The following is a 15,234-nucleotide window of genomic DNA, read 5'->3' as shown; positions in this document are numbered from 1 at the left end:
ACAACCTCAGCATTAAGACTACAAGCCATCTTAACAACATTGTAAAAATAAGCAGTAAAATTATTGGTATGCAGCAGACCTCTGTCACTGAACTGTATTATTAACAGTTTAGAAAGAAGGCCGAGCGTAGCCATCCTCTTTTTAATACATTTCAGTTGTTGCAAACAGGATGCAGATTTAGGATTTCTAGTATAACAACAACATTTCAAGCAAATCAAATGTATGTTTTTATTGTGATATAAACAATAACAGCAGCTCACTACTCAAAATGGTAAATTTGGGAAGCAGCCGATATCGAAACCGCGACCTCTTGATTGTAAGGCAGCAGTTCTTAGCAATGCACCATAAAAGCTCTCATATCAACCACCTACCGCAACCTGCTTTATCATCTTCGGTTAAATTCTTGAATAAAAAAAAAAAAAAAAAGTGTATTTCGTTTGTTATACTTGTACCTTTTGTGAAAGTGTTTATTTCATATTTGTATTTCAGGCTTCACACATTTTACATTTCATGTCTACATTTTGTCATTTATTACTAAAACACGAAAAACATTTGTGTTAACTACGTTTTATATAGATTGTTGAGGACACGGAACACACATGAAATGTATGTATTCCAAATGATGATATACTTTTTTACCCTATAAAGCTCCAGCACTTCACTCGAAGATAAACACTGAGCACTGAGAAACAACTTTGCGAATTAACTGCGGTGGTGGGCGGGGGGATGGGATAGCAGGCTGCTTGCTGTTATCCACTCACTTACACAACAAAAAATGCTGGCGGAGAGGTGAGAAAGAATTTAAGGTGGGACGGATTTACAAGTTTTCTCGTAGGCTCCGGTAATTCTAGTGTTTATAGACAGTGAAACATGACTTGGCATATTGATATGAAGGTGGATTTACGAACATGGAGAAAACAAGTTTTGAAACAAACAAATTTAAGAAAGATCAAAAACTGTGTCTAAATGTTAGTATTTCCCCAATTACTACAGTACTTCTAAACAGGAATGCTTACTGCAGTATAACTTGTTAAAACATTCAACTCTCTATTTTTTTTACAGAAAAGAATATCCTTTAATTAAAACAAAGCTTATCACATCCAATATGTAAAAATATGTAGAGAATTATGTCATTAATGTTATTTGTATCCTTCACTATTTAAAATGTATTCCTAGTGTACCTGTTTGCATTGGCATTTCTTGATACAATCTCCAGACGTTTTAACTCTTTTCTAAAGGCATCTGAATTAGGTAATGGCTGAGGATCATTGTAGACAACATGTTCTGGTGCAGGAGACTCTGATCTACATTAAAGAAAATTGAAAGAATTTTAAATATAATTTCAAATTTATTACCTTTGGTAGAAACTTGAAGAAAATGCATACCTAGAAACTTCATTTGGTTTCATGTCATCTTTTCGTTGCATTTGATCAAGTGCTGCGTAAAAGTGTTCATACTGTCCTCGGTTACATGCTGGTCCAAGCACTGGTGCAAACCCACCACCACCACCACCACCACCAATGCCAATGCCGCCGCCACCATATCTTCCCCCAAGAAAAGCAGCCTAAACAATAAAAAACATTAAATAATATTTAAGGCCTAAAATTCGACAGTCTAACTTACATTAAGCTATTTAATTATTTTATAAATGCATTGGGCACTCCAGCTACCCTGACCCAGACACAACAGGCACAAACTAAAGTGCAGCACAACACAGTTTTATTTTTTTTTTCTTGTGGGAACCGCTTTCCCTCTTAACCACCGCTACAGGACAATCCCATACACACAATAGTGAGTCTTCTCCATTCTGCCTCTGCTCCACTGGCAAGCTATGTCCTCTTCCTCCTGACTCTGGCTCTTCGAATGGTGTGAGGCACCTCCTTTTAAGCAGGTCCTGGGAGTGCTCCAGGTGTCTCATCATTGTTACCTGGAATCACTCCCAGGTGGGGTGGAAGTCCACTGTAGGGATCTGCAGCTTACCCTGGCAGCCTCCACAGAACCCAATAGGGCTGTACCGAACTCCAACTCCCAGTGTGCCCTGTGGGAATCCCCAGGAGGGCTGCCCTCTAGCATCTCAGGGAAGGTAGTGCTCTGTGGATACTCTCTAAAGGGTGATCTTTAGACTAAAGAGTGGCAAAAGATATTGATGAGAATGGAAATTTTCAAAGAACTATCCAATAGTACATAGATTTGACTGAGATATATTGATTCCTATAAATTCTTTAATGAATCAAAATGACCATGCTTATTATTTTGATACTACCTGTAGATAGTATAATGGTCACACGTTGGTTAATGCCTGTTTGTCTCTTACTCTTCATTGCAGAATGTTGTGGGTGACTAGCACATGGCTTTAACCCCATGCTTTACCAATTATTTGGTGTCACTCAACTTGCAGATGAGAGACAGTACTACTAGTTACAATACCAATTAATTGATTAATACAATATGTATATAATTGGTCTCCATTATCCATACTTTGTCACTGTTAAAATCATGAATAGTGAATTTCAAAAGAAATGCATTAATTCTAAAGAAAAAAAATCACATCATCCCCAAGAAAAACATATTAATTTAAAGTCTGTATATTTACATAGATCAAAGGCCATTATTTTTCACATTTTTTGATGCAGTCAAAGTCATTATATTTTACACATTCATTAAATCAACAGGCTGTTTAGTGATTTTTCAATACCAGAATGGCTAGTGTAACTTGGTTTGTGCATATATACAAAATGATTTATTTTATATTTTTTGGGAATGTCAAGTAAATGGATACAGCATATAAATGGAAAAAAAAACCACTATTTTGGCAAGTTAAAAATGTAGTATTTTTCACTGCTGATGCATTGTTTAGTAACATACAGCAACGTACCATGTACCTATGAGTTTATGTTTGGTCTTTGTTTTCTTTAAAAAAAAAAAAAAATCCCAGCCAAGCAGAAACATGGCAAGACACATGTAAAGATCAAAATAGAGAACCTTAATTTATCTGGTCCCAATATTTCTAAACATTTTTGCAATGTGCAAAGGCCATGGAGGATGATATTTTCTGTAAAAGATACTAAATACAGTGAAACTGTTTTGTAACTGTAAAATATCTACAATAATTGTCACACACGTGCAAGTAGGAGGCAGCTAAAGGGTCTGAGTAATTGTAATAAAACATCCGGCCGTGGGTGGCAGAGTACGCCGACTGTCTTTTTCAGTTCCCTACAGACCTTTCCTGGGAAATCCTGCAAGGTTCCGGCGCCTCAGAAAACATCACTTCCGAAGCCGGCCCCTTTGCCGACGTCACTTCCTCTACAGGCCTTTAAAGCCTCCATCTTAGTCTATTATAGTGAGTTCTGTTGTGGACTCTGTCCTATGCACATCGTGCTTAAAAAACAAACTTTTGCAGCAAGGAAAATATACGGGTGGCTGCCCCAAATCTTTATGATGTCTGTGTTGTATTATTGTCACAGTGGCGTAGTCGGCAGGATGAAGTCCCAGAAGAAACCGGGACACGGATCTGAAACTAATCAGGTAGGGCGGGGGGTGCATTGGGAAGGACTCAGTACAGGCTCCGCTCCCCAAATACAAACCCGGGCTTTTAACTTACCAAGTGGAGAGTGTGAAAAGTACACACAGATGTAGGCTGGTTTCTGGGGATGAAACAAAAAGGGCTTATTATGCTCTCTTGGAGGAGAGAGCGGAGCCGCCCATTGGGCTATCCCTAGTCCAGCAGGCAAGAATAATAAAAAATTGGGTATTTGATCCAGAGAAATCAATCCAGGGGCAGGCTATGAATCTCTGGGAGCAAGTGGCCTTATGGCTAAGGCCATTTGAACTGACCACGTTCCAAATAGTACAGCAGGTAGCCTCCTTTATTTTTCTAAAGAGCCTCCCCAAAAACTTTGCCCAGCTGGACTGGGGAGATTTCCATTCTATGGAAGAGCTTATAAACCTCATAAAAATCACCCATGCCAGCCTCAAAATCTGGGAGAGCAGAACAGTCCTCTAGTGGATTTCCTAGAGATTACCTCACTTTGTAATAGAAAATGATCTATTATATCGGGTCGCGGAACATGACGCGGAGTTCCGGAAACTGTTGTTAATCCCACGAATCTACCAGCGGCAGGTTTGTGAATTAGCACATGCCCACCTCCTTGGAGGCCATTTAGGCTCCGAAAAAACTTTAGAGCGGATTAAGCTCAGATTTTATTGGCCGGGAATTAACGAGGAAGTTCACCGTTTTAGTATTTCTCGTTCGGAATGTCAATTACGGAAAATTCCTCGTTCCCTTTTCCTTAGTTGATGTCCCATTTGAAAGAATTTGGGTCAATATTGTAGGATCCTTAGAGCCCTCAGCCTGAGGACAAAAATATATATTAGTCCTTGTGGATTATGCGACCCGATATCCGGAAGCTGTTCCCTTGCTCTCAGCTACATCTAAAGCAATCACATGGGAACTAGTAGGGGTATTTGCGCGTTTCGGCATTCCTAAAGAAGTCCTAATGGACCAAGGGACGCCTTTTACCTCAAGACATTCAGGGAAACAGCCAAGTTACTGAAAATAAAGCACTTAAAGACCGCGGTGTATCATCCTCAAACCGATGGTCTAGTGGAGAGGTTTAATCAGACTCTCAAGCAGATGCTTCGCAAGGTGGTCAGCGGGGATGGGAGGAATTGGAATCAACTCCTCACCCCTCGTTCTCTTTGCCTATCGGGAAGTCCCACAAGCCTCTACTGGGTTCTCACCTTTTGAATTATTATACGGACGACAACCCCGAGGTATATTGGATATTTTGAAAGACGGTTGGGAAGGAGAGGCTCTTCCCTCTACAAATATTTTGGAATATATCGCGCAATTACTCGATAGATTTGGGAAAATCCTACCTATTCTAAAAAGTCATATGGAAGAGGCACACGCAGCACAGGCCCGTTATAATGACCGTGGCACGACGCTCCAAGAATTCCATCCGGGGGATCATGTCATGGTATTAGTTCCCACCTCCCATTCTAAATTACTCGCGCATTGGCAAGGCCCTTGTGAAATTAAGGAGAGAAAATGATTGGTCGATTTTTTGCTGAAACAACCCAATCGTAGACCAAGCAAGCAGGTTTATCATGTGAACTTGCTGAAGCCGTGGAAGGAGAGGGAGCCAGATCCCTCCTCCGCTCAGCCCTGCTCATTCTTTGCTCACATAGACACCCTTAATTTCGGTGAGGAAAAGACGGGAGATGGAATCAGCTATCCTGTCCGTCTCAGAGGTGGGGAGTGAAAAACCCGGGGAGGACCTCTCTGATTGCACACAACATAGTGACTGAACCAGGGGTTATAGTTCAAGAGCGCCCCTATAGACTTCCTGAGGCAAAGAAAGCAGAAGTGGAGCTGGAAATCAAGTGGATGCTGGATCTAGGAGTGATAGAGGAAAGTTATAGTCCCTGGTCCAGTCCAATCGTCGGTTAGTAAGCCTGACGGCAGTTGGAGGTTTTACAATGACTTCCGTCGACTTAACCAGGTCTCCCTTTTTGATGCTTATCCCATGTCTCGTGTGGATGACCTCCTCGAGAGGCTTGGACAAGCAGAATTTTTGACCACACTTGACATGACAAAGGGGTACTGGCATATTCCTTTAACGGACTCCGAAGGTAAAAAGACAGCGTTTAGCACCCCTAGCGGACACTGGCAGTGTCATGTCCTTTCATTCGGGTTACACAGGACTCCAGGGACTTTCCAGCATCTGGTGGACAAAGTGCTCCAACCCGAAAATGTGTATAGTGCTGCCTATCTGGATGATGTCGTCATCTAATCCAACACATGGAAGGAGCACATACAGCAGGTCACTGTGGTACTGTGGTATTGCGGGCACTAGGTGAAGTCAGGCTTCTTATCTGTCCCAAGAAATGTTTCTTTGGACTGAAAGAGGCTAAATATTTGGCCTACCTGGTGGGTCAGAGTACTGTAAAACCACAGTGTTCAAAAATAGGTGCCATTTTAAAATGGTCCCATCTGTTTACCAAGCAGCAAGTCCAAGCATTTCTCGGATTGGCTGGGTACTACCACCGGTTCATACCTAGGTTTTCAGAGAGAGCGGCGCCCTTGACTGATCTAACAAAGAAGAGGGCTCCTAATCATGTGGTATGGACTGACAAGGCGGACACTGCATTCTGTGACTTTAAACAGGCTCTTACTTCAGCTCAATATTAAAAGCTCCTAATTTTTCTCTCCCTTTTATTCTCCAGACGGACACTTCGGACACAGGCCTGGGGGCCGTGCTAAGCCAAAGCGTCAAAGGTGTTGAACACCCAGTCATGTACCTGAGCCGGAAACTGTTGGATCAGGAGTCCAGGTATGCTGCGGTGGACAGGGAAGCCCTTGCAATTAAATGGGCGATTACGCAGTTGAGGTACTGCCTCTTGGGCCAGGAGTTCACTCTGGTGAAGGATCATGCTCCTTACAGTGGATGGCCCTCCACAAAGAGTCAAATCCACTAGGTGGTTTCTTGACCTCCAACCTTTCGCTAATTCATTGTAAGGGCTCTCTCCAGGCCAATGCTGATGGTCTCTTGTGCCCACAACCTCTCAGTGCAGGACGCCTGACCTGATGGGTCTGGGCTAAGGGGGAGCCTTGTCACACACGTGCGAGTAGAAGGCAGCTAAAGGGTCTGAGTAATTGTAATAAAACATCCGACCAGGAGGTGGCAGAGTGTGCCGACCGTCTTTCTCAGTTTCCTACAGACCTTTCCCGGGAAATCCTGCAAGGTTCCGCCGCCTCAGAAGACATTACTTCAGTATCCGGCCCCTTTGCTGACGTCACTTTGGACATCATTTGCTCTACGGACCTTTAAAGCCTCCACCTTGGTCTATTATAGTCAGTTCTGTTGTGGACTCTGTTCTATGCACATCGTGCTTAAAAAACGTAAACTTTTGCAGCCGGGAAAACAATATACGGGTAGCTATCCCAAATCTTTATGATGTCTGTGTTGTATTATTGTCACACTATCTATATCTAGTCAATCCTGGCATTTTATACTGGATGCAACTTGGAAAATAAAAACCTAATGTCAGTTTCAATATAAGAAAACATGCCTCCATATTTTCAATGCATATTTGTGACAAGAAAAGGGCTCTGGAAATTTTATTGCGTACAACTGGTACCATTTTTCTCAAAGTAAGGATAAGTTTTGTATTTGCTTGTATGACAGAAGAAGCCTTCCTGGGAGGAGTTCTCACATAAATATGGAAATAAATCAACATGATACCAAGCATTTGGCACAGACAGTTTATTTAGATCGTTTGGGAAGTAAAAGGTTGTTGCAGACGAAGATAGGTTTGGATGTACTGTGAACAGCTTGTCTTTTAAAATGGCTGAATCTTATAATGCTGGTGTTTTTTATGTTTGGAAATGACATGTATATGCTCTTTTACAATGTGTGTGTAAACTCAAGATGTGGATCAATGCTCAATAACGTTTTTTGGCTTAAAAAAGTGGAAATATTTGGCAATGTTTTTTATTTATTTTTTTATTTTAATGGGTGCTCCATGTCACAAACGTTACATATAAAACACCACAAAAAAGTGTTTTTCAAAATGTATAGAAAAATGCTTAACTTTAGAACACAATCTTGTGTGAAAAATACATGTATACCATGTTTCAGAATAAACAACTTCGACCTGAAAAATATCAAACTTATCCTATAATTGCTGTAGTCATAAAACTTAAACAAAAAAAAAAAAACAGTTAATACTTTAGGCATAAAACTGCCAAGCTGCTTCTTGGGTATACCTCTTGAGCCAGGCCAGCAAAAAGAACACTGGCGTGTACCAATAAAATGCATTACTTTTGTCATTTCAAAAGGTGGCATGTACAACTGACACTATAATTTAAAAAAATAAATAAATAAAATGGACTGACTGAGATGAATAACCCATTAGAGCCATTTATTGTCACACAAAAATATGTAGTTGATGTGGCTGTGTGAGTCTCAAATTCAGGTTCTGGAAGACAAGTGTACCCTTCTTCATACCAGTTAATGAAATTTGCTACTTATGTACACACTGTATTCCTGCTCTCATTTTACTAAATTGAATAAAAATCACCAGAATGTTTAATGGATTTGAGTGACAGTAGCAGTCACACTATCAATATTTTTATTTAGTATTTTTTTCTATTTAAATTTTCCTTTATTAAGTTATGTCTGTTAATCAGTTGCCTCATATATGGAATTTGGTATAGAATTCTTGATAGCAGTGCTAATACTTGTAATGCACCATCTGCTGTAATAAAAATGCATTTTATTATTAAATGCATTTGAAAATATTTTCCAATTAATGGTGCATCACAAATATAAACACTGAATATGCCTAATAGAGCGTTACAGCTGGATAGACCAAAAACTGTCATTAGAGTATTCACCCCAATATAAAACAATATCTTGACTATGAGCACAAAATCATTCCTTATGCTTTATTTGTAGCACAATGTAGTTTGTATCTATTTAAACTATAAAAAACTTTTCTAACATTATATGCAAAGTAAAAATTGAGTAAAAAAGAATATTTTTGTACATGCATCTCACTTTTTAGACCCAGATAAATATGCTACTGTACTACATCACAGTTTTTATATATTAAAAATTGTTAAAAATATTCAAGGCAGTGGTAACGGAAGCTCGGCAATTCTCCAAAGACAACAATCCCTGAATTAAATAAATACAAAATCAGATTTGCCAAAGACATTTTGCAATACTTTCTATATTTTAGTTAAAATAAGCAGGGCATTCCTGCAATTTTTCCATAGTTAATTTGGAAGATTCCAATTGCTATTATAGCACCAATTTCCTAGTATACACACACAGTTGAGACCTCAAAACTGCATTATACTATGCATTTTAAGAAAAAGAAACAATCATGAAACTTGAGTAGAGAAAAATCTCCTCTTTTTCTGAGGAGTTTACCTTGGATCTAGATGATTAGATGGCACAAAACACCTGGTCATACACATCAATTCTATTTTATAAAGGACATACATATCATATCATATCCTCTGTGCTCAGATGGTATACATTTAGCTTCGATTTACTAGACCTGGTGATGCCATTATTTTCATATGAGTGGGAAGTCCTAAGAACATTATTTAGTGTAACACAAGAAAAAAGTTCACTTTACATTATTTCTCTTGCCAGCAACTTAAAAAAAGCCTACTTGATAACACACTTCTCAATAAAAATATTAACATGCTGCTTCAGTGCAAGGTGTACGCTGTGAACATCCCAACACAGATGACTTTCCAAGATTCTCTGCATCATCACCACCGTACTTAAACATGCCAGGTGAAAAGAAGTGCAAACTGTACAACAGTTAGGCAGTTGCTGCAGCAAGTTGACTTGGCAATATGTGGCTTTAACTAACTGCATTTTATGTATTATAGGTTTTACTTACCAATTCCTCTCATGGGAATCGTTGCCAAGAAATGCCAAGAAGTCTACCCAGGCTTTTAAGAATATTAGCATTAGTGGTATTAAAGCTCCAAGTAAAGAAATTTACAAAGAATGGACTTACCATGGATTTTTTACAGAGCTGGTGAAAGCAAACTGAGTATTTAATGTAATGAAAAACTGTAAACATTTGTATTAAATCATCAGGAACATTTATAGACCATAACTGCCAATCTCCCCATATCTGTGTGAGTTTTTCCTTCAGCTACTACAGTTTTCTTCTGAAAGTCCCAAAAATGTACAGCTTATGTTTTCAATAAATATTACATACACAAACAAAATGTACTTTGTTTCTTTTACACTGTGGTAAGTTTGTATAACTGCCGAAGGTAGCACATGTACTACTAACATGTTCATGCAGTTGTAGTGAATATAACTTTATTTGGGTTTGAAAGCACTTGTGCAGTGTTAATAAAGAATCCAAATTACTAGAGATCTCAAAGTTGACAAACTCTGCACTCAACATGCCTTGAGAATGATTTTATGGTTCACCAAAATTTAACTGATACCTGGACTTTTCTGAAAAACTCTGATTACCTTGCCATCACCACCTCCACTAGAGCTAAGAACAGGTTTCCATCCTTGCTCCCTGGCCCGATTTATTCGATTCACCTAGGATATTCAAGCAAAAATAATTACTGCTATAATAATTTAACATTATTAAATTATACAAACAAACATTTTAATGAGATTTTAAAAGTTCTTGAAAATGGTAGACAACTTTACAAATATGATTTACCTTTTCTCTTTCGAATTTCTTTACTTGCTCTGCCTTTAATAGATGCAACTGCAAATTTGAAAAAGTTACATTAAACAGTAATCTTATTTACATAAGATGTTATCCTGCAAGGCAAAGTTTACATTAAAAGAAACTGAAGCTTACATAATAAACATCTGACACCCATTTTAAAATTCTGTAAAATAAACAAGACATTTAAAAAAAAAACACAAAAAAAAACTTACATGTTCTCTTTGCTTCCTATCCTTTTCCATTAATTCAAGTCTTCTCTTCCTGACAAATTCCTAAAAAAGCAAATAAGCATATACTATATTACTACATTAACCAAGGAGCAGCATCAAAGGAAATAAAAAATGAAGAGAAAGAACTACTGGTAGGAATAAAATAAGCTAAGAAACATGTGGTGCTGTAGGTATTAGCGCGTGTTAAAAAAGGTCAAGTGTTTTTGGTTAGAAGACAGTTTGATACAACATGTAGATGGTCACATTATACCTCATACTTTTTCCTCCTTTCCTCATCCTGACTCACTTTCTTCATGGCAGCTGGCTGGGCCTGGACAAGATACGAAACTAGATATTAGATTGTACGGATATATTACTACAGTATTAAAATATAGATTTTGGAAGAAAATTTATTAAGAGGGTATTCGAAGTTGTGGCAGTAAAGAATGTAGAACTGCATTCAAAGAGCAGGAAAACAATGAATTACAGGATTACAGAAAGTTAATGCTAAACTATGTTCTATGCTGGTCTACTTCAAATGTCTGTGCAGGATTGTTTGCATGTATTAATGTGAAAAGGGGAAATTTTTGTAACAGAACAGAATGGTCCTCACCTAATACATGTATGCAAATTAAATTTGTGTTTATCAGACTAAACACACCAGTGTACTTGACTGTGAATCTGATTTGGAGTCATTAATTACAAAGACTGCGTTAATGAAGATTTAAAAAAAAATAAAAAAAAATATGAAGACTTCAGCAATCTGAAATTCATATCTTCATTAATGAGGTACAGACTAGAATGTTTTTTTTTTTTTCTTCCCAATAAACTCATAATTAAACTCTGGACATTAAAAGGAAATCACAGCATAGATAGGTTAGTGTTTAATCAACCTTTTTTTTCACTTTTACCGTCAACTACTTCTGGCAATTCCACAGATGAATTTATAGGGAGTAATAATGGGCAAATGTTCTTTGAAAGTGTATGTTACTTGTTAGAAACAGACTTCCTTGGAAGGAGAAAGATAAATGAATCAGCACAAAGTTATTAAAACATTTCTGGAAAGATTTACCAGCAGCTGCTGGGTGGTCAAAATGAAAATTTGAGATATTTTGGGAAACAGTAAAATTAGTAGTAGTATTACCCAAAGGAAACCTAACACAGAGACATGAACCATCCAGGGCCACCATGTCATCCCTAAGCCGAGTGTTGCTGCCATAGCCACTAGACCCCACTAATCCAGATTTTGATTAATCCAGGCCTTAGAATGGTTATGCTACAATAAAAAGGCAAATATTATTGTCATTTTTCATTCATTGTCATATTTTATTATGTGTACATTTAGCACCATTTTAGGGCTAGTCTCAATTTCTGCCGATCTGAAATGAGCTTCTTCAGTGCTGAAGAACAAGTTATGCAAAGTATACACAAAGTGCTTTATAAATCACACAAAATACAACCAACCAATTAAGTTTTATTTAGATATAAATAGCAATGTATACCTGGCTGTCAATCCCATCATCCCTTTTCCCCTTTAAACTCCACTTCAGACAGTATCTCACCTCCCATTTGGAGAGGACAGTCCACCTTTCCTACTGAGGACCATGACCTCAGATTTGGAGGAGCTGATCATTAAACCCGTCACATCACATACAAGCCCAATGAAGTCAAAAAGACCACGTCATCTACAAAAAGCAGTGACATAATTCTAAGGTCACCGAACTGGACCCCCTCCCCAACACTTCCTTGATATCCTTAATATCCATGAAAACTGCAAACAGGATAGGAGACAAAGTACATCCCTGGCAGAATCCCACACCCACTGGAAATGGCACTGATGTTTTTCTGAGCATGCGGACATAGCTCTCACTGTGATTATACAGGGACTGAATAGTCCTTATTTAGGAGCCCTGGAACCCCATACTCTCCCAGCACCCTACACAGCATCCCTGGAGGAACATGGTCATATGCCTTCTCCAAGTTCACAAAACACAAATAGAGCAACTGGAAAAATACTCCTTTGCCCAATCCAGAATCGTCATGAGGGTAAAGAGCTGGTGCATTATTCCATGGCCTGGAAGGAATCTACATTGCTCCTATTGAATCAGAGGTTCCATGACTAAGTCGAGTCTCCCATTCTAGTACCCTGGCATAAGCTTTCCCTGGAAGGCTGAGGAGTGTGATCCACCAATAGTTAAAGCACAACTTTCTGTCCCATTTTTTAAAAATGGGGACCGCCACCCAGGTCTGCCACTCCAGAGGCACAGCCGCTGATGACCAAGCAACACTGAACAGGTATGTCAGCCATGATAGTCCAACCATTTCCAGAGCCTTCAGCATTTCTGGGAGGATCTCATCTACCCCTGGGGTCTTGCAACTGCAGAGTCGCTTAACTACCTCAGTGAAATGGGTATTGATCCCCCATGAGGTTCTAGCTCTGCCTCCTCCACAGAGGGCATGCCCATCAGTTTCAGGAACTCCTCACAGTGTTTCTTCCACTGCGAGACAACAGCTTCGGACAGGGTCAGCACTTCTCCATACTTTCTGAGAACAGCCTGGGTGAATCCCTGCCTTCCCTTTCTGAGTCGCATGATGGTTTACCAGAACCTCTTTGAGGGCAATCAACAATTGCTTTCCATGGTCTCTCTGAACTCCTACCACACCTGGGTTTTTGCTCCCCTGACCACCAAGGCTGCAACCCTTTTGGCCTGTTGGTACCTTTCTGATGCTTCGGGAGTCTTCCACAATAACCATACACCAGGGATCTCCAACACGTCGCTCGCGAGCTACCGCCCCTTTCCAAGTAGCTCGCCAAACGGTTAACGAATTCTACATAAATTTAAAAAATGGATTTGTCAAATTAGGGGTGAACGATCTTTCCAAAAAATCATATCACGATCCAGAATCTGAATTGCAATCTATCTTTTCAATGTGGTATACACTTAAGAGAATATCCAGACTCAAACTCATCAAGACCTAAGTAACACTTTATTTTAAATATCAAACAAAGTTGAATTCAATTTTTCTCTCGTTCGCTAGCTAAGTGGAGTTAAGGAACACCTAACCCGAAGCTGGCGAGTGAGTGAGGAAAGCCCCGCCGCCTTTTTCTCGGATTCGTATAAATAAAATCGGTACCGCAAGCGAACTATGATACATACTGAAATGAAAGAAGTTGCAAAATCAACCGGAATGTTCAAGCAAATTCTAGAAAAATACTTGGACTAAATCCAAAAGTAGTTCTCTTGTGAAAAGCGGACAGACATACAGACAGATGTATTTTATATATTGTATATTAGTAAACCTTCAAAATAATGTGCAGTTAAAGTCTCAACAGCATTCTCAGCATTTCTTGAGCTTAGTAGAGCCAGATAACTGGAAGAATCTTCACCAAGCAGACTCTGAAAATATCTGCTTTGTTGCTTTGTTTAGGTCCACATACCTCTGTGAGTCTGCCTTTTCTGACATGAAAGTCATGAAATCAACGTTCAGAACAAGACTGACAGATGAACATTTAAATGACTCTAAGAGTAAACCTAAGTGACTACACTCCACCATACACCTCTCTTGTTGACTCCATGCAGTGGCAGTCATCGGACTAACTAAAAAACACATCACACATGCAACTGGACATGTTAATACTCTTGTGATGTGAAACAGGGACATGGAACAAAATGACAAATGAATAAGTAATACCTGTGTATTTGTAATTGCATTGTTTTGACAGCATTCATTTTTTAATTCAATAGTTTAAGATACACTAGAAAATTCATACAGACATACAAAATGCACTTGCAGGTGAACTAAATATTTTTTGTGATGTTTTAATGCAAAATGTGAGTTGTGAACATTTTGTAAATGTTCAGGCAAAACAAGCGTATTCAATTTGTTTGGGTTGAAATAAGCTGAGAATAAACGTTAGAAAACATGAGTGGCACTCGGCCATTATCATTTTGTAAAAGTAGCTCTCTGGGGGGAGCTCTTCTGGACAGGAGCCTCTCCCAAGCATTCAGAGGTCACTCTCGCTACTCATGTAGGCTTTCCAAGTCTATCCAGATGCCTCCCCCACCAAATGACCCAACTCACCACAAGGTGGAGATCAGTTGACAATTCTGCCCCTCTCTTCATGCAAGTGTCCAGAACATACAGCAACAAATCTGATGATAGGATTATGAAAAAGATCATAAATCTTTGGCCTAAGGTACAAGATACACTCATGAGCCACCTTATGTATGAACATGGTGTTTGGTATGGACAAAACCATGCCGAGCACAGAAATTCAATAGCAAAACACAGCTTGAGTTTAGCTCATTACCCACATGGGCATTGAATTCACCCAACAGAACTATGGAACCCCCAGCTGGGACCCTTTCCAGGATTCACTCCAGTGACTCCAAGAAGGCCTTGTACTCCGAACTGACATTTGGTGCATAGGCACATATGGCAATTAGAGTCCTCCCCTTCACCACCTTCAGCCACACGGAGGCAGCTTTCTTGTTCTCTGCGACAAATTCAAACATGGCATCAACCAGGCAGGGATTCAATTAGAAGCTCACTCTCACCCGACAGCTAACCCCCTGAAAAACTCCAGAGTAAAGGACAGTCCAGCTTCCTGCAAGGGGTTTGGTACCAGAACCATGCAAGTGAATGGACATGACCCCAACTGTATCTAGTTGGCATTTCTCCTCCTCACCAACCTACTCGCCCCTTAAGAGGGGGAATATTCCACGTCCCAAGAGTCAGTTTAAGTGTCTAGGTTCTAGTCCGCCAGCCCTCCGCCTTTGACCACCCCCCA

General features: G+C 39.5%; 1 protein-coding gene across 5 annotated transcripts in view; it reads right to left on the bottom strand.

Moving 5' to 3' along the window:
* The window catches only part of nek1 (NIMA-related kinase 1), a 225,527-nt gene that overhangs the window by 150,128 nt on the left and 60,165 nt on the right, over positions 1-15,234 (bottom strand). For 4 of the 5 annotated variants that reach the window (XM_039751159.1, XM_039751160.1, XM_039751162.1 and 1 more), the window contains exons 12-17: positions 10,714-10,773; positions 10,446-10,505; positions 10,222-10,269; positions 10,020-10,094; positions 1,386-1,564; positions 1,182-1,304 (exon numbers count right to left, since the gene is read on the bottom strand). In XM_039751159.1, coding sequence (XP_039607093.1) covers positions 1,182-1,304; positions 1,386-1,564; positions 10,020-10,094; positions 10,222-10,269; positions 10,446-10,505; positions 10,714-10,773 — 545 coding nt within the window. The remainder of the gene's footprint in view (positions 1-1,181; positions 1,305-1,385; positions 1,565-10,019; positions 10,095-10,221; positions 10,270-10,445; positions 10,506-10,713; positions 10,774-15,234) is intronic. The other variant, XM_039751161.1, reaches the window with a different exon arrangement.

Source organism: Polypterus senegalus, chromosome 4 (genome assembly GCF_016835505.1).
Source record: "Polypterus senegalus isolate Bchr_013 chromosome 4, ASM1683550v1, whole genome shotgun sequence".
NCBI lineage: Eukaryota > Metazoa > Chordata > Cladistia > Polypteriformes > Polypteridae > Polypterus > Polypterus senegalus.
The sequence above is the reverse complement of the archived record's forward strand: the minus strand, read 5'-3'. Positions and strand labels throughout refer to the sequence as shown.